Below are 25,599 nucleotides of genomic sequence, written 5' to 3'. Positions count from 1 at the left end.
CACTGAAATCATTTATAAGTGACAACTAGATACGTGAACTAGATAAGATGTACTAGAATATTTCACCCTCCCTGATAAGAACTTTAGTATGTGTGACTAGTTTAACTATAATATCACCTGTGTATGAGATAACTATAATATCACCTGTGTATAAGAGATTGTGAGGAAGTGCTGAGAAGAAAAACTAAAGTGGCAAAAATCAAAGCAATGCCAAACATAATGGGAAGGGGACTAAAACATGGCCCTTAAATAAACCGATAGAATTTCATGTCCCAGGAAATCCACTTGTGGTTGCACTAGGACTCACTAAATAGCAAAATGCATTCCAGAATAAAGAAAATAGTTTCAAGACACCAGTTGGCAGGGTAAACGTAATCCATTGCAGCAACTGGGAATTTTCTTCTCCTAAATAAACATGATTTTTGGCTGGGTGCGGTGGCTCACGCCTATAACCCCAGCACTTTGGGAGGCCGAAGCAGGTGGATCACGAGGTCAAGAGATTGAGACCATCCTGGTCAACATGGTGAAACCCCGTCTCTACTAAAAATATTTAAAAAATTAGCTGGGCATGATGGTACACTCCTGTAGTCCCAGCTACTCAGGAGGCTGAGGCAGGAGAATTGCTTGAACCCAGGAGGCGGAGGTTGTGGTGAGCCGAGATCGCGCCACTGCACTCCAGCCTGGGTAACTCCATCTCAAAAAAAAAAAAAAAGAAACGAAACATGATTTTCCTTTTACGTCTTTGGCCTGAAGTACCTCCTGGGAGGCAGGACCCCACGACTGTCTGGAACAGGTCACTATGTTCCAACAAGATAATTCTGCTTTCATACAAACTGACTTCAGATGGACACGAGGAAGCACTATCAGGCAGATAAATCAGAGCTTTCACTTAAAATAGTAATTCAACTGCAATCTGTCTTTGCTGTGACTGTCTCCCTTGTTGTTCATGTGTTACTATGTATCCTCATTCTCTTTCTGTGTCTCATACGTATCCCTTCTGTAAGCATTCATACACACAAGGAAAGAGACACTGATGATAATTTTCAATGCATTTGTTAACTAAAAAAATACAGTAAGCACTAAATGTGTTCCTGATTAAACATAGATACCTTCTAATCCCCAGGATAGAAAAAAAAATAGATATAGTTATTTGCTTTCTGAACACAGACTGCCTGCCCTGAACCTCCTCCTCAACTCCATAGAGGCCACAGAATAATGTCCATTCAGATAGGGACAAGGCGAAGGAATAAATGAAGGGGGTTAATGAGCAGTTACATAAGTGGAGATGATTATGTGGGTAATTACAACTATATTCTAAAGCCAAACAAGAAAGCTTTGCATTATCTCTTGCTTCTCTTTTCTGTTATCATGGAAAACAAAATAAAATAAAACTAATCAATGTGTTTAGGATATTATAAAACACTTGCCACCAACCCTTTGCCAAACAAAGAAATGCTGATTTCTTTGTTCTAATGTTGAAGTTAAATCTATTCCATAGGTGGAAGCGAATCCCATTGTTTAAAAAAGGAAGTAAAGGGTCTCACCTCCCATTTGCCCTGCTGTGTCCTCTTCTTTAAATGGATATTCCAGTGCTCAGAACTGACATCTGCACAGTGTGGGATAGTCAATGCAAAGGGAGTGGTGACGATCATGTCTGGAGGACCACAGGTGACTTCAGGACTCAGGAGCACCTCAGAGCCATCTGACTGGATGCTTCACAGTAGAAAAAAGGATAAAAGAGAGAAGTAGGTAGAGGAGGGAGCATATTTGAATGAGAATTTGGTTAACAGATTGGGGTTTTCTTCAGGCTTCTAAGTATTCCTTTCCAGGATTTTCTTTTACAAAGGACTGGTCTGGAGAAACAGGCATTTGTCCTGAACTTCTCAGACACATGGAGGGAGTTCACATCTATATTTCAAATCTAGGTTTTGACAAACCAATTAACACAATGACAAGTGCTTCTTTGGAAATATGGGGCAGAACTGGAGAATGCAAAGACCTGGATGGTGGGTCACGTACCAGCTACCAAATCTTTATTCTTGTTGATGCCATTACCAATGAGCAAACAAAAACTTTACAGAAATGACTGATCTGGTAATCTTGTTACCATCAAATTCCTTTCACCCAAACACAATCTAAAATATGTTTAATGTTGGTAAATTATAAAACAAATTATTATGAAGCAAAACATTATTCTGAATACAAAGAATGAGTGTCTCTATTCTTGCTTTGAAAACATTTTTTGCCAATGCACAAATACATAGTTATAAAGTGATAGCACAGTAGACAGCTACAAATGTGGATAATATAATACATAAATATGTATCTTCCAACTATTTTCTGTTTTAGATCTAAATTTTAAATGATTGCATCCAAACCTGGTGTTCAGATTTTCTGAATTGTGAATTATTTACAGAGAGAATGCAGAGTCATGGAACAGATAAAAAAAAAAAGCAAAAGTTAACTAAAATGGAATAATAATACCTAACTGAATGCCTCCCTCTTTCATTTCTTTGGCTTTTGTTTTTAATCTGTGCCCCAAACAGTAAGGAGGAATAGTTTACAGAACAGTCATCAGTGAGAAAAACCCAGAAGTCTGCTTCTTTTTTTCCCTAATGGCATATGTGTTCTTCAACAAGCTGTTTGGTCCTTTTTTGTTTGCTGTATTTTCACTTGTAAGAAAGGTAATAATATTGAATATAGAGCAATGCTAGAGGGAGAGCTGGCATTGGTATTATGACCAAAGCTTTTACTTATACTACCTAAGAAGGACTTTTACATTTGTCATCCTTGACCAAAAAAGCAACCCCTTGGGCAAAATAAAGATAAAATTTAGTGCTAAAATATGCCACCTTTCCCATGATCCTATATAAACAGAGTTTTTCACTGAGTTCATCTAACGTGCTATTCATTTGTGAATTGCTTATGTTGACATCTCCTATTCTCTCAAGTTAGTAATGGTTATACTTGAACTCATTATCATTTGCTGCTGCAATGAAGCCAAGCCATATAATTGAGAAGCATCTTATGTCTACTGCGTCTAAAACAGTAGATGTAATATTATCACACTGTCTCCTCTCCTCTCCAAGAAGCCCTGGAGATGCTTTTAAAAAGTTCAGTCTTCCGCAAAGGTAACCACAGTCCAAAATGGACAATACTTCCTATACGGACAAAACATGGTTAAGATGATTATGTCTTAATTTACCCTTAAGTACGGCACTTGAGGAGAGGGGGACTGGAAAGCAATATATTAGCAACAGCAAACACTCTATAGAAAGCCTAGAATAATATACTCGAGGTTTGAAAAAAAATATAAAATTCCAATGTGCAGCCTGTATGTGGGTGCCTGCCAGCGGCCATCAGCGAGGGTGAAGTACTTTCCATGTAATTACCGCCTGCATTCATCATGGACAGGAATAGCAGGGATGCTTATGAGTGACCGATGACAAGCTCTCCTGAAAGAACTATTTAATTGCTTTCAGAGAATCATCCCCCTTGTTGAACATATTGTTCAAACATATGGGAATTTGGGGAATTATTTAAGGCCAAATGAACTGAAATCAGCTAATTAGATGAACTCTCACACTCGTTGTGAATAGCAAGACTCCTTTCACAGTGGTAACCTAAACAGCTTTAGGAGTCAGAGGCAGCACATACTGAATATGAGCCAGGGCATCGAATAGGAGCTTTGCCTTAAATAGGCTTTGGGCATTTCCTTAAGTGCAAAGTAAGTAAATCAAGATTTATATTTAATTCTCCTCCTCTGAAAATAGTGTCCATGGGTGTAGGTGTCTGGTGAAGGAAGTTCACCAGAACTTCACAAAAATCTCTCCATTTTTTTCTCCCCATGATTAATAACAACACATCCTTTTCTGCTAGCTCCTATCTGTGACAAAAAGGGAGATTTACAAATATTAATTAAAGCTCTTCACACACCTGTGGAGGCAGGTGTTAACAGCATAAGGTCACAGAGGAGTCAATCAAGGTGATGGCAGGAAAATCACCCAAAATTTCTCACTCACAGGCTCTCGCTCTCTGTGACCAGATTGTAGTTTTCTGTTACCATTAGGAGATTTCTGGCCAAATTGCTGGATCTTACGATATTCCAAGGAAAGATCAGGGAAGGAGATGCAATATAGTCCAAGTGTAATCATGGATAAAGATTCAGGACATTTGAGGACAGAGGGCTGGGGAGAGAAACCTTTAATTGGATGTGGTCAAAAATGAACCTTCTTCTTAAAGCATAGATGGCATTTAAGCTTTCCCATATTTCGTAATCCACAACAAGGCAGTATACATGTCCTTGCTAGAAAAAAAAAAAGTAACACATTTTTCTAAAATTGCTGTGAGCTAATAACCATGAACTAGTAACAGCAGTGATTTTAAGATAAAAATACCAACCACCTCGATGTATCACACACCCTAGTAAGGTCTGTAGACTGAAAAACCTTTTTGCATAGAGCTTTTGCTATGTAATGTTGTTCATTGTTCTCTATCTGTACATACATATTCACATATACATACACGCATATATATTTGTAGTTTTTTTTAATTGCATTTTAGCTTTTGGGGTACATGTGACGAACATGCAAGACTGTTGCATAGGTACACATGTGGCAGTGTGATTTGCTGCCTTCCTCCCCGTCACCTATATCTGGCATTTCTCCCCATGCTATCTCTCCCCAACTCCCCACCCCCTGCTGTCCCTCCCCTATTTCCCCCAACAGACCTCTGTGTGTAGTGCTCCCCTCCCTGTGTCCATGTGTTCTCATTGTTCAAAACCCGCCTATGAGTGAGAACATGCGGTGTTTGATTTTCTGCTCTTGTGTCAGTTTGCTGAGAATGATGGTTTCCAGGTTCATCCATGTCCCTACAAAGGACACAAACTCACCGTTTTTGATGGCTGCATAATATTCCATAGTGTATATGTGCCACATTTTCCCTGTCCAGTCTATCATCGATGGGTGTTTGGGTTGGTTCCAGGTCTTTGCTATTGTAAACTGTGCTGCAATGAACATTCATGTGCATGTGTCCTTATAGTAGAACAATTTATAATCCTTTGGATATATACCCAGTAATGGGATTGCTGGGTCATATTTGTAGTTTAAATGCTGTGTATAGATACAAAAAGTTTAGTAATTTAATAGATGGGTCTTATTTCTATAGGAACTCCTCTTTCTGAGATGACTAATTCATGCAATTGTCATTGCATCAATGTACACTTTGACTTAAATTATCAGTGACTTAGGAATGTGCACGATGGGCATTTAAGGCTCCTTGGAAATGATGCTGGTCTCCTTGCTTTTATCCTGGCCTTTCACAGGCTGTCCTCCATGCAGCCACCTCAGTCATCCCACTAAAAATGCCAGTGTCTTCTCACCTCATGGGACTGCTATAATTCCTCCTCCTCTGGGGTGCTGGGTGCTGCCTGGAAGAGTTTTCCCCTAGACGTCCACATGATTTACTCCCCCTGTGCCTGTCAGGTCCTTGCTTAACTGACATCTACTAATGAGGCTTTCTCTGACCAGGACTTGGTAATCAAAACATTCCCAATACTAAAAGCAGATCTTGGCTTTACTTTTCCTCCTTAACACTTAATGCCCTCTAGTGTGCCACACCATTTGCCTATTTATTGTTATTTTTTCTCTGCGTAATTTCCTTGAAGCCAGGGTGCTTTTCTTTGCTTTTTTTTTTTTTTTTTTTTTTTTGAGACAGTGTTTCACTCTTGTCACCCTGGCTGAAGTGCAGTGGCACCATCTTTGCTCACTGCAGCCTCCATATCCTAGGTTCAAGTGGTTCTCCTGCCTCAGCCTCCTGAGTAGCTGTGATTATAGGGATTTTTTTTTTCTGATTAGCTCATAATTGCATCCCCAGTGCCTGATATATCCTGTAAGCACTCAAAAGTACTTGTTGAAAAGGACACAGAAGCCAGCTTGAAGAGATTCTCACTGATCAAATCTGGAACCCTTTGAGCATTAGATTAAATTATGACAGTAAAGAATTATAACTCATTGAGCAATACTATAAGAATCCACAAAATAAAAATTCACGTAGAAATGAATCAAGAAGGAAAAACTCTTCCACATAAGAGAAAACCAACTAATAAATGTAGAAAACCATCAATTACCTATCAACTAAATGAATACTTGGTTCAGTTGAGAATCATAAATTGATGTTAACCTATTGGGTGAAAGTTTACACAGTAATAAAGAACCATTTACACATCCTCAAAGTATCTTCCCGCAAGGTACTTAACTAATTACCAAGGGTAAAATAGTACTCCCAGCAGACACCACCTAGCATGAATTACCAAGTTAAGATTCCCAGGAATGGGATGGATCCACAGAATACACCTTCCTGACGACACAGTGAAGAGAACCTAGCATCACTTCTGTGACATTCATGCTAAAAGTCCACAGCCTGAATCTCCTCATAAGCAAACATTAGACAAGCTCAGAGAAAGGCATAGTCTCCAAAATAACTCATCTGCACTCTTTAAAGCTGTCAATGTCATGAAATACAAAGTCTCAGGAATGGTTCCAGAAGAAAGCACACCAGAGGCACAGGACAATGGCATGCAACAAGGGGACTTGGACTTTAATTTGCTCTCAAGAACATTATTCAGAAAACAAATAAAATACAAATCAGGTGTTTAGAGTAGTAAGAGTATTTTAATAATGTTAATGTCCCCTGTTAATTGGGCTATGGTTATATAAGAGAATTTCTTGTTTGGGGGAAATATACATGGAAGTATCTAGGGATAAAGGGTCATCTTGTTCCCTGTGGTTTACATATATATATATTTCTTTTTTCACAAATGTTAATATTTTACTTTTTTGTATTTGTCTCTTTCCTCCCTCCTTCATTTCCATATACATACAAATGAATAAAATACATGTTTATATATACACGTATTTTATTCATTTGTATGTATATGGAAATGAAGGAGAGAGGAAAGAGACAAATACAAAAAAATTAGTAAAATATTGACATTTGTGAACCTGAGTGCAAGATATGCAGGAATTCTTGATACTATTCAGGCAACTTGAGTTTGAAATTCTGTCAATATTAAAAAAATATTTGTTTAAAAAAAGTGAATGCCTTCAGGCATGGTGGCTCACATCTGCAATCACAGCACTGTGGGAGGATCACTTGAGGTCAGGAGTTCAAGACTAGGCTGGCCAAAATGATAAGACCTCATCTCTACTGAAAAAAAAATATATATATACATACATAGATATACAATGTATGTATATATTAGGTAGGCATGTTGGCACTTGTAGTCCCAGCTACTCAGGAGGCTGAGGCAAGAGAATTGCTCAAACCCAGGAGGCGGAGGTTGGAGTGAGCCAAGATCGCCTCAGTGTACTCCAGCCTGTGTGACAGAGCGAGACTCTGTCTCAAAAAATAGAATAAAATAAAAAATGAATGCATGAAAATAAAAGACCCAGGGAGAATTTTTCCAGAATTTTTACAAAGAAATCAATAGGCAGAGTCTTATTTTGTAAATATCTGTTAAGTCCATTTTGTTCTAGGCTATAATTTAAGTCCATTGTTTCTTTGTTGACTTTCTGTCTTGATGACCTATCTAGTGCTGTCAGTGGTTGGGTACAGTATACACCACTGGGGTGATGAGTGCACCAGAATCTCAGAAATCACCACTAAATAACTTATGCATGTAACCAAACAATAACTGTTTCCCCAAAACTATTGAAATAATTTAAAAAGACATCAGCAGGGCCACTGATAAATGTATGAAATAAATGGTGGAGAATGATGAAGACACTACAGTTGGTAGTGACAGGGTGATGTTCCAGACCTCACCACGTAGTACCTGACATCGTACATCACCCAGCTGCATACCAGTGCCAACTGGAGGTCATGCTGAAAGTCAACTACAAGTCAGCATCTGCTAATAACCATGGCAGCACTGGAGGTGTATCATGGACATTTTGCCTCTGTGCTCAATACTCCTTGACCTGCTGTTAGACCAGTAACACTTTACTTTCTTTAAGGAAAGCAACCAACCGGTTCCAAGGTCCAAGATGAGGTTTTTACTGTAGCTGTTGTCTTCCATGCTGGGCTTAGTAATTACTGTTTCCTCCTTTCCTCCTTATGGACTATATTCTAGATTAATGTCGGTTTGATCACCTTTACCCAGAGTATCACTCAGGAATCCAGGCAGGAGAATAATGATGGTTTTACTATGTCAGACCCTGGGTCGATATATAATTAAATCATATTTGAATGGAAAAGATATCAAGGCTGATAGATAGAAGCTGTACTCAGTCTTAAAAGAAAAGCTCAGAAAGCAGCCTCCTAGAGTTTTCCAGCCAACAAGACGTATAGTTTTATTATTCATTTTCCATTAAGATCCTCAGATTTTGACCTGGGGTGCTAAAATTGCTGTGGATAAACATTAAGGTTTATTATTTGTCCCTCTTTCTCTCTCTCTTTTTTTTTTTTAGTCAGATCTCTCTCTCACTCAATTGCTCTGACCAAAGATTTCAGATCAGCCCCAGAGAAATGACATCATAGAATCTCCCAGAGAGATGGACACTTTAAAACCAGCTTTTCCCATCAGTCAATCCCAACACTGTGGCTATGTCCTCTACTTCTGGTAATCACCATGTGTGACTTAAAACAGGCTCCTGGAGAGAGGGAACAGGAAGTCAAGAGTAGAATGGAGGACAAAAGTGACATTCAGCAATATTTCTTTATTATAACAGATTCCTGTTTTAATCTTCAAGTGGTTCTAAAGCTGTTATTTTAAATTTCTTAGGAAGCTTATTTAAAATTATATTCCTGGATGCCAGCAATGAAGATTCTGATTTGCTATTTCTGGGATAGGGCCCAGGAACCTGAATTTTCTATATGCAAGGTGGTGCTGGCACTAACATTTGAGAACAAAGTTGTGTAGTTCTTAAGAAAATATGCAAAGCAAGACCTCATGTCCTGGGGCCTTGGTGCTCCATCAAATATAGGACATTCCATTCTGAAGTGGAATTTGGATAATGGTCAAGTTTAAATTCTGAATATTAAGGACCTGGCCGATACTACTAAGATGGAAAAATCTAACTTCACAGGGACTGTTCCTACATCCCGTTTCTCTAAGTAACATGTGAATTAATAAGCAAGGATGTCAGGCGGAGGGGTTGATTAGCAGTAACTTATAATATTATAGCTCATCAATCCATTATAGTCCATTCATTGGGGCAGGAAGAGGAGCAATTAGAACAGTAGATTATTACAAGCAACAAGCACAATTTACTGAGAATAGAAGCATATGGATCTACTAGTAAAGGGCTTAAAGATCTGGGTCACCCACATGCTATTATCTGAAATGGGATCACAGAAAGAGAGATGGCATAGGGGGTTGGGGTGGGAAGGGAATTACATACACAATTCACAATGAGTATCTGAATCTGCTGAAATTTGAGCAACACCACACAGAGAGTTTACCCTGTTTGCATATGTTAAACGACTTTAGTTTACACACACATTCCTAGGATGTTTACCAATTAATATACTACAGGAATCACAAATCATGTGTAAATCACCAGTTCCTAGACACAATTTTAAGCATCATCTTTCATACAGTGTCGTGCTTGCATTTAGCTTGCCTTTTTAGAAGAAGGGAGATAGTGAGAGGATGGCTCATTGAAAGTGCCTGAGAATGAATGAGAGTGAAGAGGATGGGAGAAGAGTGGGACTATGTGTCATGCTGCTGGGGCATTTTTTTATAGCCACCACGTGGTTTATCCATTTATATTGAAACCTATTTCACAGAATCCTTTTATTTTAGGCTGGGGAGGGGCTCAGCAGTTATGAGGCCAACACCTTCTTTATTCAGATGCATGGCATGGGGAGGGTGACCCAAAGTCACAGCTCAACTTTGAGGCAGAGCTGGAACCATAGTCTACTGCTCTGTTTGTTGTGATTGGGGTGTGTCTTCAGTGGGGATGTGGTAGGTAGGCAGTGAAAGGAAGAAGGAATATGTTCCCTGGGATATAATCTCCACACCTGGAATTTAAATTAAAATGTTGGCATGGGAATTGTTAAGACTGGACTCACAGACACTATTAAACAAAGCCTAAGGAAAGCAGGGCCCCGAGGTACACAAAGGGGTCAAAATAGAGGCTTGTATTAGTTTCCCATTACTGCTATAGCACAGACTTCCTGGCTTAAAACACAAATTATCCCACAGTTCTCTAGGTCAGAAGTCTCATTAAGCTAGTAAGATGGCTGACAGCAGGCTTGTTCTCCTTCTGAAGGTTCTAGGAGAATCCAGTTTCTAGAGGCTGCCTGTATTCCTTGGCTCAAGGCCCCTTCTTCCATCTTCAAGCCAGGAACATGACACCTTCAAATCCATCTCTCACTCTGATATTCCTACCTTCCTCTCTTAAGGATACTTATCCTCTCCTTGGATAGTCCAGGATAATCTGCTTCTCAAAGTCTTTGATCTTAATCACATCTGCAAATTCCCCTTTGCACAGTTGTAGATTCACGTGTTCTAGGAACTAGGACATGACATCTCTAGGGAGCCAGCTTTCTACCTTCTGCCATGGTTTTCATGCCTTGAGACCCCCCTATGGCTGCCTCCTGAGCCACTCTTGTCTCTCACACACCATGCAATCCAACCAAGGTATCTGTTCACTTTAGAGCTATCTTCATTGTTTCAGTTTCCAGAACCCCCACCGTAATTTGCAAAGCGAAGCTCCATATTTGTATATAACTTTATGGAATCCTGGGAGGTTACTATGGTTTATTTTAAAGATTATAACTGTGAGAAACAGGAGGTTGATTGTCCAGATTTTTAAAGGGCTATGTGGATTGTCTTAGAAAGTGTGGGGGCTGTCTCCTTGGGGGCTGGTGTCTTCTGGCATTTTTATTAGGCTATAACAAAGCGAAGTGGAAAGGATGATATATATTAAATATCTTAATAAGACAGGTTATTTCTACTTCCAGCATGGGCAATAAAAGAGATGGCACATACAAATAAAAATAATTACAGTATGTGGTGCCCCTTTACAATGTGCAATCAAACTCATGAACCAGTGACTTTCCCCTTATTGAATGAAGGTGCACCTTCCATTCAGATCTATTAACAACATTCAGAAACCATTGTTATCTTGTCAGTGGCATCTTTAATTAAAGACTCCTCTGGGCCACTCTAATCATTTCACATTGTGAGTGCCCATGGGCTTCAAATGCACTGTGATTAAGATGATGACAATTTTTATTTACATGTGTTTACTTGTGGACCTTGGGGGTGTGAGGTGGAGAGGAAAAGCATGGAGAAATGCTCCTTTCCCAAAAGAGCAGGTCTTAAAATGACAATGTGATTTTTAAAAATTTTGTTCCTCTCTTTTTCTATCTGTTACTCTGCTCATTTTTGGGGGGATGCATGGACGATGTGGGATTAATGGCATTATATTCTAACCTAAATGACTCTGTGAAGAAATCATCATGATTTCACTGGGGAACAGAGTACAATCTTCAACTAAAGGTGCATTAACCCTTCTAGGCCATTAAGATACCATGTGATAAATTGCCCTTTTTATTACACCGCATGGCACTGGTTGCCTGAAAGAATTAATGTATTTCCCAAATGGCAGCAATTTACTCCCCTGGCACTAACAGAAAAAGCCCCCTTTGTTACCTGGGAAGCATCTTTTCTCAGTAATTCTCTACGCCTGGTATAGAGTTAATTAATGCCAAATCTCTTGGAAGAAATAGGTATGTGCCATCAATTGGATTCTTCCAAGACAAAAGACACGTTTCTAAATCACACTTATGGCAACAAACCAGATTCAAATCCATGATTGACCATTGAACACAAATGATGACAGGGATGATTCAAGCATTTTCATCCATCACTAGCAAGAAAAGCTTGGCAAAATGGATAGGGAAAAATCTTGTTCAAAGTGGCATATGCTTGACTGGCCTGCTCTGCTTTACCGGTCACTGATTTCCTAATCTTCACACCAGCCCATATGGAGTCTACTGTGTACGCTCATACAATATACCTTTAAAATATAAATCACACACCAGCGTGTTATAAGAAATGGAGATAGATTCAGAGGAATTGATGCAGGGAGTTATTTGTATCTTCATGAGGCTCTTGATTTTAAAGCCAACTATTAATATGTTTGCTGTAATTGAATTAATCTTGCCTTTGAGTCTAGGACTGTGTTAGCAATAAAAAAGAGATATACTCTACATCACTGGGACATAGCTAAAGCAAATTCCATGCATTTCAGATAATTTCTGTCATCTATGTAACAAAACAAGACTAGGCCGGACATGGTAACTCACACCTGTAATCCCAGCACTTTGGGAGCCCGAGGCGGGTGGATCACTTGAGGTTGGGAGTTTAAGACCAGCCTGAGCAACATGGAGAAACCCCGTCTCTACTAAAAATACAAAATTAGCCAGGTATGGTGCCATATGTCTGTAATCCCAGCTACTCAGGAGGCTGAGGCAGGAGAATCCCTTGAACCCGGAAGGTGGAGGTTGCAGTGAGCTGAGATCCTGCCATTGCACTCTAGCCTGGGCAACAAGAGCAAAACTCTGTCTCGAAAAAAAAAAAAAAAAGGAAGACCAGGTATAAGATGATTTCCAAATGTAGCATTTAAACAGTACTTCACAGTTTGTATCAGACGTCTCAGCTATCAAGTTATTTTATCATCCTCACCGAAATCTGAAAGCAAAGTTACTAATATATAAAATTGGCAGATGATAAAACTGAGGCCTAGAGAAAGAGAATGATTTGCTCAAGGTTACACAGGCTGTTGCTGAGTGGGGCTTGGAACCCAAGACTTCCATGTCCTTTCCACTCTACCGTGCTATGTCATTTCCGAGATTCTTTTCATTCTTATTCATTGTCAACACCAAAGTCTGCATTATTCTCCTGACAAGTTATGTAGGTTATCAGTTCACTTCAATGAGTTCCAGGACCAGCATATTCTTATTTTGGAAGGCAAAGCAAACAAAGGCAGAAGATTTTGCCTTGAATGAAGCAGGCAGGCATAATTACGCCTAATATCATGACATCTTATTAGTTAAATGACATTATGGTCACGTGCTCCGTCAAAAGCTGATGTGGGGTTTTGATTCAGCAGTCATTTTTTGTTCTGAGTTATAAATATTATTTTCCCTTTCTTTATTCTTCAGTCTTTTTTTTTCCCCTACCCTTTCTCTTGTAAGTTAAAGAGCTATGTTTATTCCCTGGAAAGAAATCCAAAGTTGCTTCCAGAGCAACTATTATCACAAACTCTCAAGTGACCTTTAGTCGGCAAACCTCTCTCTCCTAATTAATCATCAGTTTCTGGGCCAGAATTCTGGGATTTATCTTCAACTCCTTCACCACACATTAAAACACACACACAGAACAGATCTTGCCAAGTTCCTCCCCGAGTCTATCTCTAAAAGCTCCCCACTGAGAGCAAGGTGGGGATTAGAGGATGGATTTAGAAACATTAAAAACTAGAGACAAGGACACTCAAAAGTAGAGTGACTATAACTTATTGCCCAAATTGAGATCTTTTGAAGGGGAAAATAAACACTATTAATAATTGTGCCAAGGAAAATAAAACATAGTTTCACTGTGCTCTCAAGGAGGGTGCTTACCTAATGAAGATTTGAACTTGGGCAGCATTGGTGGAGATGAAACACAATCTATCTAAAATATAAGCATGACTAGGTATCCCAAATCTTAAGCCTCATTTACCCCTACCCACCAGATAAACTGGATAGTCTCTTGGTGGCAAACACTGCTACGTGATCTAGTCTCTATTTTTTTCAGCCTAACTCCTGGTCATCCTTCCTTTCATATTTTGTTTGGCTTTGTTTAGCTTCCAAAATAGGTGATGCTATTTACCTCTGTGCCTGTGAACACACCACTCCCTCGGAGGAGAACCCCTTTTACTCAGCTTTAGTTTATAAGACAACTGTTACTTCTCTGAAACTTTCCCTGAGCCTTTAAACAGGGTCCATCCTTTAGATCTGGTCACCATATATACCACACTGCAATATGATCATTCATTTAAAGAACTGGGTTTGCTTATGGGGCTTAACCTATTATGTATGAAATATATGAGCTACGGTTTTGGTTTTTCTAGTAATCATTAACAATTATTCCTGGTGAAACCATCCACAGTAACAGTGTCCCTTGAAGATATTTCATTATATAACTGTTCAGTAACATCTAGTTATTAAAATAGTGTAATTTGGTTTTTAAGACTCCTTTTTTTAATTGTTGTTTGAGACAGGGTCTTGCTCTATAGCACAGGCTGGGATGAAGTGGTACAATCTTGGCTCACTGCAGCCTTGACTTCCCAGGCTTAAGCCATCCTCCCACGCCAGCTTCCTGAGTACCTGGGACTACAGGCGTTCACCACCATGCCCGGCTTATTTTGTTGTATTATTTTTATTTTCTGTACAGACAAAGTCTCACTTGTTGCCCATGCTAGTCTCAAACTCCTGGACTTAGCAGCAGGAGGGGGTGTGTTACCTTCTGAAAAATCAAGGCCCTCAAAGGTGACAGAAAAAGCATAGACAGTTTCATATTTTACTGAGGTGGGTAGTTTAGAATGGCCACAAATGTCTGCCATAACATAAAGAATAGTTCACTACAAACAGATTTGTACCATAAAAACTCCATTCTTATTAAGAGAATGGCCAGCTGGCCCATCTCTTAATCTCATTGATAAAACATATAGGCCTGTTCTCTTTTTACTCTTCTGGAGATGAGGTCCTTTCAAATAGTCCAAGGACATTTCTGAGTGCTTAGGTCTGCATGAAATATGAGGTGTGTATATATGTGTGTTTATGATTTTGTTTTTATGTGTGTGGTTTTTGCTACTAGGGAAGAAAAAACACAATCATCTCCACAATAATAGCTTATACTGCAGTGTTTGTGAGCCTATTTCCGTGAATGAAGTTCTATCCTTTCTTTCCCATTTTCCAGAGCTAGATTTTTTTTGTCTCTCTAGCCTTGTATTTGCTCTTATTTTATGCCTTGCTATTAAAACCACTATAGCATCTAAGCACCCTAAAAAAGATAATGTTTTCTATTACCACCATCTCTACCTTCTCAATCCTTACCCCAAAATGTACCTACTGGGCAGATCATACGATCTGACAACAGAAAACAGAAGTGGTTGAAATGTTCCATCTGGGCTAAGCCCAAATTCAAAAACATCTGTCCTTTTGTAAATTCTTCAGTAAGACAACTTACAACATTTTCGATTCTAGTCTAAGCATTTGGTCAGGAATATCCACATGACAGTGTAATTGGAAAAAGAAATGAATGTTTGCCTTTGGTTTCATTTTATTGCTTTTCAGAAGAAAGCCCCATATAATAATTTTCTGGTCCAGTTCTCTCCTCTCTAACCATGGGGTGGGGAGGGTTGCAAAAGGAGAGCTGGGAGAGGAGTAGTAGGAACTTCCTGCTACATCTGTATCATGCTCTTATTGTAATATCGGTGACAAGCACCTCTGAAAGTGTTGGCTCAAGAACCTCTGAGATTGTTGATTTTTTAAGTCCTGTTTGAATGCCTTAGTTTTATAAAAATGATCTAAAGCCCAGCCTTTGGCTCATGCCTGTAATCCCAGCACTTTGGGAGACCAAGACTGGCGTTATCACCTGAGGTCAGAAGTTCACGATCAGACTGGCCAACATGGCGAAACCCTGTCTCTACTGAAAATACAAAAATTAGCTGGGCATGGTGGCAGGCACCCGTAATCCCAGCTACTCGGGAGGCTGAGGTTGCAGTGAGTGGATATCGCACCTCTGCACTCCATCCTGAGTAACACAGCAAGACTCTATCTCAAGAAAAAAAAAAAGATTTCTCTTCCTCAAAACCATTCCCAATAAAATGTATAAAAAGAAATACCCCCAATTTTTCAAATTAAATTTTTTTTTTTTTTTTTTTAGTGATCACTGCTGGTTTCCCGCCTTGCATAAGGGGTAAAGCCCTGAGGAGGGAGGAGGCCACATCTAGCATGGAGGGCTTACATACCCTGATACCAGGCTAATTCTGACAGCTCCAATTTCATGCCATGGCCTTTGTGTCAGGCCACTCCAGTCCGTTTTCCTACGATGTCACTAAATGTTCTCTGTTATAAATGGGACAATGCATTAAACCAACCCTTTGTTCTGTCTGTGGCAAGACCTGGGCTACAGTTGGAAGGAAGCTGTTGAATGCAATGTGTTGACATTAGGGTCACTTTAAAGGAGGAAAAAAAAAAATCACTGGGTTTAGACTCCTCTATCCCTCAAACCTCTACAGAAAACTACAGGAAAATGTATTCTGGAGGGTGGAAATCATTGAGTGATAGACCTTACTCCTCTGTCTGGTAAATTCCTATTCATCTTTCAAGGCTCAGTTTAGTGACATCTTCAGGAAGCCACCCTCACCCCTCTACCCCTGTTTAACCCAATCCTTAGAATGGATTAAGAGCCCTGATTAAACATAGCACTTCCACTTCCATTAAATCATCACCCTGCTATATTGGGGCTGCAACTCAGACATCGGCAACAGGAATGTATAGTCAATAGGAAAAATGGAGCAGACTTTAATTGCAATACAGCATAAAGACGTGGTTTGGAAGATCCTGCTGTGTTCTGTGTGTGTGTGGAGGTTACGAAGAGTCCGTGAATCCAGTTCTCACACCGATGAACTAAGAGGGAGGGGACTGCAGTGGCTGTAGAGGTAAAGATGAAAGGAATGGAGCAGTGTGTTCCAGCTCCGTGAACTTTGAGGAAACCAGGCCTTGTTCTCAGCACAAGTTCAGGATGGCAGACATGCAGCACAAAATGAAAATGAGATTTCAAGGGATATTACAAAGAAAAGATGACACAATGGCCTTTTCCTGATTAATCACAAGTTTAAAAGCTGAAGAACTCAGACCCAAGCAGTTTTCTTGCAGAGATGAAATAATTCACCCCAGCTTAAAAAGTAGTAGTAAAAAGGTATTTGCTACTTTCAGTGTTTTTCTAAGTAGTTTTGTGCAGTCAAAGGGGAGTGAGACTTGCCAAGGAAGGTACATGGGCTGTAGCCCAGAGACAGGTCATTTCCTGAGAGGTAACATCTGGGAAGGTTTCAGCTACCTAAAAAGGAAAGTGCAGCTTCCTGTAATTCTGTGTTTTTATTCCACAGTTTAGTAGAGAGAAAAATGCAGACCTCACAGATCTAAAGTCTTAGACAAGATCCTCTGTCTCTGTCTGCCTTCTTGGACAGCAGTAGACACAGAAGCATAAACCAAATTGGTTACCATGGAACTTCTGAAGCATTCAAGCGGTGACCATGTGAGGCGAACCTGTCTTTTGAGATCTTGGGCCTCTTGCAAGTTTTTAGCTATTCCTCTCTCTCTTTAAAAATGAGGTGCCTTGGCAAATACGACATTGCCCTAGGTTGGCTCTCATGCAATAAGGTGGAAGATGCCGGGTTTGAGAGGAGTAAGCTCAATACAGGCTCACTGGATCAAAAACAACCAAGGGAGGGGGATGCGTAACTAGGAGTGTGTAGGAAGCTGTGATTCAGGGAAGGCAGACTGAATTATACCTCATATTTGATTTTTGCAGCATGATATGTTTTAAAGCATATATGTAATAGGCCATAACCACGAAGTCAAACACGTTTTCTTTCTTAAGTAAATCAACCCACTGGATAAAAAAGAGGTGACTTTCCTACAGGGTACTCCATTATGAGGTCTGTTTAAGTAACTAACCTAAGGTTTTGGGTAAACGCTCCTAAGTTTCTGATCCCCCGTTTCCCCCACTTGCCAGTTGGAGATGTTTAGACACCAGCACTGTTTCAGATCTATCAGGAAAGAATCTAGCTTTAGACAACTGAGGCAATAACATGAGATTCCAACATAGGACATCCTGCACACAAATCCTCTAAGAGTCAGCCTCACCAGCAACCGACTGGCAGAACCTCTTCTTCCGTGCCTCTCAAGCCCTGTACAGCAGAAAGTTAAAACCACTGGGCACCAACAAACACTTTTATAGAAATAGCTATCAAAATCTGTTTAAACCATCTGTTTCTCTGGCTTTTTTTTCCTCCCAGTGTTTTTCTTTCATGTGTTCTTTGCTAACAACAACAAAAATCTATTCTAAAATCACCAAGACGTTATGACTAAAAATGCTAGAGGTATATATCCAGTTTATGAGAGAAATTGCTTTCTGAAGAGGAGTTAGGTTTATCTTGTGTAGAGGAAGAGAACATTTCCAAAAATATTATAGTTGCACTAAGAAAATAACCAACTACTTTCATTAAAAGAGAATGTGACAAGATTTGTATTTGTTCCTGTAATTGAATTTAATGCTGCTGAAATTTGTCAAGCCTGAAAGCTATTGAAGTTTCAGATCATATTTTTACATTGCCGAAAACTGCCTAAGAAATTGTCTGTTAGGCTATATAGAGTAGGTCTTCTGCTGACCTTAAAAGGATTAGGAATCAATCATTGTATGTATTTGCCTCATACTTAGGACCAATGAGTGCCTCTGGGGATATTTTCCCTTAAGAGGAACACTCTGTGAGACAGTTAATGTTTATGAAGTGGCCCTGCTACTGACCTGTCTAAGAATTCACTGTTTTCCATTTGGTGTCTCCCATGTAGAGACTGGTGGCCATGAAACTGGGGAGTCATGTACTTTTTCACTTCGGCCAGTAGTTTTGCAACAACTTTTATCCTTTCTAGAGTCCATGATCTCATCTATACACCTCTAAGTCTCCTTCTCTTAATAGTTTCAGATTTTCTACAAAAGTTCCATTCCATATTTATTTTTATTTTTTGAGACAGAGTCTCACTGTCACCCAAGCTGGATTACAGTGGCATGATCTCGGCTTATTGCAACCTCTGCCTTCCAGGTTCAAGCAATTCGCCAGCCCCAGCCTCCTGAGTAGCTGGGATTACAGGCATGCACCACCACACCCAGCTTTTTTTTTTTTTTTTTTTTTTTTTGTATTTTTAATAGAGACAAGGTTTCCTTATGTTGGCCAGGCTGGTCTCGAACTCTTGACCTCAAGTGATCTGTCCGCCTCAGCCTCCCAATTACAGGCGTGAGCCTCTGTGCCCAGCCTAAACTGTCTTTACTATGTCATTCTTTGTCTCTCACCTGGGTTCACCTTGGTTGATGGACATATAAATCTCCCAAGAATTCTCCTCTGGGATGGCACCATGTGGTATGAGTAAGCTCACTCCTAAAACAAAAAAAGCCAACAGATTATTCATAGATTTTTATAATTATCTTAAAGTCCCTCACTCAAGCACCATACAGATACCTGGAAAACAAGCTACTTTCTCATGGTGATTTATGAACTCTCAATCCTTGGAAAGTTTAAAGTTCAAGATGATAATAGGAAAAACATTGTTTATAATGGTGACATAAAGAAGGGCCTATTATTCAACTGAGTACTCAAATCAGTCTTTTTTTTTAAAGTCTTCCCAGCATTGTCTAATTCTTTTAAAAGATTGAGTGTTCTATGACCAGGCAATATTAAACATATCAGAGAACATAAGAGGTTATCCATGTATCACTTAATCTGCTCCAAAATTTAAAAATGTATTTTTCTATCTTGTCACTATCTGTTTTGTGAAAAAGTACATAAAATGATGGGTGAGCAATCTAATGCTAGAACCTGGGATGAAACTGTCTTATCAATTGTGCATTTGGAAGCAAGTTGAAGGCGGTACTCAATGGGGTATTGCATTTTGTCAAGAAAAAGAGAAAGTAAAAGAATCCATGTGCTTAGGAGCCTTACAGGTTATTGCAAAACCGGTATGACCCTTTCCGGCAAACAGAAGCTAGAAAGGGTTAAGGCAAAAGGTTACTAAATCAGAGTCATGTCAATTTCAGACTGAAAAAACTAACAGCCCTACTTTCATAAAATGATACAATGCAGGAAGGGAAGGCACAGGAAGCCACATCTCACTGCATCTTAAATGTCCTCTCTTTCCTCTTGAATGCTGTGAAGAAAATATTGTACCTTGGCCAAGAGAGAAGAGGCTAAGGAGGGCAGGGGTTCACTTTTATGTAGCTTTTTGTTTATAAAAAGAAATGTACTAGAGACATAGTAAGATCTTACAAAATAAAATCTCAAAGCTTCCTCCTATTCTTTGAGTAAGGCAACTCTCATCTTTTCTTCCTTTCATTAGAGCTAATATAATCATTCAGAAAACTTTCAGGTTGCTGATAATTTAAATCTAGAGATGATAGGCTTTCCTAATCTCCTTCTATGTGCCTGTTAGCAGCTACAGAATCAAAAAATGTAAGCCTCGTTGCAAAACACGTTATTTGTGATTCACATTTATGAGCATTATTCAGTAACATGCTAGTTATCATCAGTATCTTTCACTAGCACTAGGAATAAGGCAGATTTAAATCTTGATTACAGCTTTGCAACATGGAGATCCATTTATATTCTGGACCTTAATGTCAATAGAACCATAATTGCCACACTTAGAGACCTCCAATCTGGCTCTTCCCATCATTGTCTACTCTTCCTTAAATGCAGTTGCCAAATGAAGGGGCCTCCATTATAACTCTTCCTGCTGCTAAACACAAACTGTAATACACAGGACATCCAGTGAGCTTGGAAGTCAACCCGAATACATGCCCTAGACATTCTGTCTTCTCTTAGTTTGACCTGAAACTTCCTCTCTGCTGCTGCTCTTTCAGGCTGTCTAGGTCTTTATGATGACACAAGCAGTCTGTATTCTTTAGAATAGAATACAGGAGGTGATCATCAAGCAATAATAATAATAATATTAAATCAATTACATTTATCACAAAGCCAGCCCTTGAGGAGGAAGACAAAAAACACATCATGAAGATATAAATGAAAGAAAAGAATTCAAAATTCTTAGTAAAAAAGCCGGGCTCTGAGACATGTTAGCTTCTATAGATCATCATAGCCTGATGGCCACTCTTATAATAAAACAGAAGAAAGATGTGTGAGGACATTTGAGAAACAGCTGTCTGTGTAGATGACATCGGAGTCCTTTCAAGTCAGTTTAATTCTGTGTTTTGATTGAAACATTATTCAGAATACTCCTAAATTCAACCTGAATCTTTTGGATCACTCGAGCTTTAAATGATTTTCTCTCTTCCTCAGTCAGAAATGGTGTTATTATCTTTCAGATATACGTAGTATGCAAATACTTTGTGGCGTCTGAAATAGTATACACAAAGGCACATGGGGAGTGGCAACTTAACAGATCGTGAAGAATGAGAGGCATGGCGGGACAGCTTTATGCCTGTGATTCCCTAAAGTAGAATTCATTTCAATATGTCACTCGCCAGTTATCTCTAATTAAAGAAAAATATAATACCCCCATACTCTACCTGCTACCCTAACAACCTTTTATTTGATATGATCACAGAAGCACCGGTCTGAGCTTCCTGTTTTATATTTGGAAAAAAAAATAATTTAGAAAGTGTGGAGACCACCCTAACCTTTTGGGGAAATCATTGCCAGGCACCATACAACAATTTAGGATGGATGGCATTAGAGCAATCTAGTTTCAGTGTCTTGCTTTCTTTATACTTTAGCTCCCTAGGGCATATTTTGCATTTATTTCCTGCAAATAACAGAGCATATGTTTTACTTCCCCACAGTTATTTTACATCGAACTCATTCCCAGTGAACAGCTTCAATCTTGTCCAACACTTCTTGTCAGGAGCTTTGAAAATGCCCCATTTCAGGGAGAAACTGTTTGGGAATCACTGACAATGCTATGAGAACTTTCAGTTTTCAAAATGAGTGCTTCTCAAAGGTGAAGATAAACCTGATTCATCATGATGTCATCTCGCTTTTGTTGATGAACAGCAAACACAGCCAATGAACAGGTTGGTCATGACACTCCCTCTACACATGTATAAACGCAAGGCACACACACTAAGAAAGGAGGATGCAAAGAGGGAGAAGGATTAATGGGCAATTTCTCAACCAATAACTACCGAGAGCCTTCTAAATGCCAAACATGAGCTATAAAGAGGTAAGATAAATGTACAGCTTTATATGTGATTGTTTGTTTTTATGGTATTTTTTAAGAGACCACATCTTGCTATGTTGCCCTTACTGGTTTCGAATTCCTAGACTCAAGCGATTTCCCCACCTCAGCTTTCTGAGTAGCTGGGACTACAGGTGTATGCCTCCACACCCTGCCAAACGTTATATAATTCTGATATGTCCTGTTCCTTTTGAGAGGGCAAGGGTTGCATTCTTTTTCTTTCCTCAGGACTCACATGTCTAGTCTATGGATCTTAAGGAAAAGTTAATTGGCAGATATGGCTGATTGACTCATTACCGTTTGAGTCTCCTATCTGCCAGTCATCAACTGAAGAATTAAATCACGCATAGACATTCACACATTGACACTCATACACATTTGAACCAAGATCCTTGCCATGTCCTAAAATGCTGACCAAGGAAGATTTAGGGAATTAGAAGTTTAAAAAACAAAACCTTTCAATTAGGGCTGCCATTGAGGGCTATTTTGATGAAGTGAAATATATATTGAAATGAAGATTTTAAGGAAGTGATTACTCTGGGTGAGAACAAGACAACATTCATCAACCGGAAATGAGTTTCAGACTCAAGTCACTAAGCTACTAGAGGGGTCAGTTCAGCTAGAATGGTAGAATCAGACTGGTCCTATTACAGATTTTATTTGTGGGATGAAATGCTTGATTTGAAGTTGGTTAGCTCCACCCTAGAGAGACATCTGTCTAGACTATAATTGCCCTGACTCAATGCTGGCCCATTGTTTAACAAACACCTACAGATTTATAAGATTATCTTCCCTCTTAACAGCCAACAGATTACTACCTGCTTCAGTGCACTACCTAATTCTCATTGCTTAGAAATCCGAGCAGAAATTGACCTTGTCTAACATCTTCTTAGGTCTGAAGACTACTCCGTAGAAAGGACATCATTTTAAAAGTGATCTGGGCTGGATACCTTAAGTATCATGTCAAAACGTCATGAAAATCTCCTCTTTCTAGCCAAAAGAAGGAAACAAAAAGTGAGAATTCATTATACTGACATAGCCCTGGAACTGAAGCTGGAATTCAAAACAGCAACTCCACAATGACCCCGTATCCATCAGAAAGTAACACTATATAGCAAGGGCTATGGAGTGTTCATTAGGTCAGTTACTGATGAGATGTTGTTTCACTAAATTATCTAAATTATCATAAACCATGCCTAGTTATAAACATGGCCCTGGTCTGTCATGTCAGTTAACGTTTTCAGTGTTTTCTGATCATGTCTAGGAAATACACTCCAAAGGGGCTTAAAGCCTGGGGACTACCCAAACCTTTCGGGAAAATATAGTTATTAGCTCTAACAGGGAATCAGAGGGAGCATTCAATACATGGCGAGATGAAGACTGCAAAATCTAATCTCAGCACTGGTTCTGCTCTGCTGTGTAAATCAAGTGGACTAGAAGAGCCACAGTGTTTGCGGGTCTGACAAGGGGACAGTAAACATCATAAAATGAATCTGATGGGAAGTAACTGTGTAAAAATAAAACGTTTAAACAAATGTTGGAAAATGCACAAACACACACACACCACCCACCTGTATTTGGCATTACTAAGCGCCCCCCTAAGTGGCCAAAGACACCAGTTGTCCTCAGTTCTGTCCTTGTGGGGAGTGATGACAGATTTTGGATGTAGGGCGTTTTGTTTCTGGGATGCATTGTACTAAAGCTGTGGTTGTTTCCATGGGGAAAAGTTCTGGAGTGATTCTTGCCGTGGTACTCAGCTCTCTCAGACACTCCCAGGGAAACCATGAATGAGCTCTGGACTTTGACTTTGATGTCGGACAAAGGGTTAAAGAGGGAGGACTCTGTCATGAGCTCCTTGTCCAGAGGGTCCTGCAAACAGATGGGTCCGCTGTATGTCCGGCTCACTGTCAGATCTGGCTGCATGGCGGAATTCAGGAGCAGGGAGTTACCTGGTAAAAGAAAAGTGATCTGTCACTCAGAAACTAAAAGGCATCTCAGTTACTCCTGTACTTCTGCCTCTACAAACTGCACAACAGCCTGCATGGGTGCCAGCAGTTCCAATCCAAGCTAGCTCTTCCGGCCCACGCTGCAAGGTTGGGTGCTAGTGAGCAGAACTTTTGAATCAAGAGCCCTGGCTTTCTGAGTCCATTCTCTAAATACCACTGACCCAAATCTTTCACTTTCCAGAGATGTTTCCATGCTATCTTTTCAGAACTAGTTATTTCTGGCACTCTGTCAGGCAATGAACTTAGGTATTATTGTTTATGTGATAATTTCTACTGGCAAAGAAAAGCTAAAATTAAAAAAAAAGGAAGGAAGATGTTTTGCAGTCTAGTTTGGAGCAAAAATAACATCTGTTCATTTTAAATGGCAAGAGTTGACACAGTGTGGTGACTAGGTAGTGCTGTTTATAACCGAAGTTACATGGTTCCAGTGCATTTCATATGGAATTCTGGGCAGATTCTGAAGCTGGGGAGGAAATGATGTGTCCTCAGAGCAAAAGGTTCAGGGCACCTCATGAATCCCACCACATCTGAGTAGCCAATTTGCTCTAATAACTCATATGTCACCGTGTGAGGAAAAGAATGCACCACCCAGAGACAGTGAGAGGCTTAGATTCTACATGGGGAGCAGCTTAGAATGGTTCCCTTTCTGTCTCAAAATAAAGGGAAAACAATATATAACATCTTTGCAAAAACATGAGAAATGGGGCTTTGTCATCTGCTGGGGCCCACCAATTTTTTCCAAGTCAAATATTAAAAAGAAATGCTGTGATATTTTCTTGTGATGAAGTAATCTCATTTATTAGTAAATAACAAAATAACCCGCAGTCCCAAGCTTCCCACCCATATCAGTCCGTCAATATGACATCTCAAACTGAAACCCAAACCGTATCAAACAATTTTCCTTTGGGGCCTGACAAAAATGTTTAAAGTATGATCTTTTTGAAAATGTTGCAATTCTGGGCCATATTGTATAAGCCTTTATTATTTTTCCATTTTCGTAATTTGCAGCAACACCAGCAGGAAATCTATCACCCTGACTTTTCCCACCTCTTCTTCTGATGCTCCAAGAATCCAGAATCAGAGAAAAATACATACACAAATTGGATGCTATAGAGCTAAAGGATCCTTGCTGATGCTTCCCCCCACCCCACGCATGGGCATGTTGTATCAAGGCCCAGGCACCATCACAGAGACCTCAGAAACTATCTGCCTCAGTCACCTGGCTTTTTTTTTTTTTTTTTTTTTTTTTGAGTCAGAGTCTTGCTCTGTCTCTAGGCTGGAGTGCAGGGATGCGACCTCAGCTCACTGCAACCTCTGCCTCCCAGGTTCAAGCAATTCTCCTGCTTCAGCCTTCTGATTACCTGAGACTACAGGTGTGCACCACTATGCCCAGCTAATTTTTGTATTTTTAGTAGAGTCACCATGTTGTCTCTACTAAAGCAGCGATCACTTTAAAGTAGAGATGTTTGGTAGAGATCACCATGTTGCCAGAGTAGTTTCTATCTCTTGACCTCATGATTCACCCTCCTCGGCCTCCAAAAGTGCTGGTATTACAGGCGTGAGCCAC

The 25,599-nt window shown here is 39.7% G+C and overlaps 1 protein-coding gene across 13 annotated transcripts in view; it reads right to left on the bottom strand.

Moving 5' to 3' along the window:
• The window catches only part of UNC5D (unc-5 netrin receptor D), a 560,161-nt gene that overhangs the window by 51,735 nt on the left and 482,827 nt on the right, over positions 1 to 25,599 (bottom strand). For all 13 annotated transcript variants that reach the window (XR_004732764.3, XM_035270258.3, XM_008979310.5 and 10 more), the window contains 3 exons: positions 23,598 to 23,975; positions 19,130 to 19,214; positions 1,545 to 1,713 (listed from right to left, as the gene is read on the bottom strand). Coding sequence is in view for 12 of the 13 variants with exons in the window: in XM_035270258.3 (XP_035126149.1) it covers positions 1,545 to 1,713; positions 19,130 to 19,214; positions 23,598 to 23,975 (632 nt within the window). In the remaining variant the exon portion in view is untranslated. The remainder of the gene's footprint in view (positions 1 to 1,544; positions 1,714 to 19,129; positions 19,215 to 23,597; positions 23,976 to 25,599) is intronic.

Source organism: Callithrix jacchus, chromosome 13 (assembly GCF_049354715.1).
Source record: "Callithrix jacchus isolate 240 chromosome 13, calJac240_pri, whole genome shotgun sequence".
NCBI lineage: Eukaryota > Metazoa > Chordata > Mammalia > Primates > Cebidae > Callithrix > Callithrix jacchus.
The sequence above is the reverse complement of the archived record's forward strand: the minus strand, read 5'-3'. Positions and strand labels throughout refer to the sequence as shown.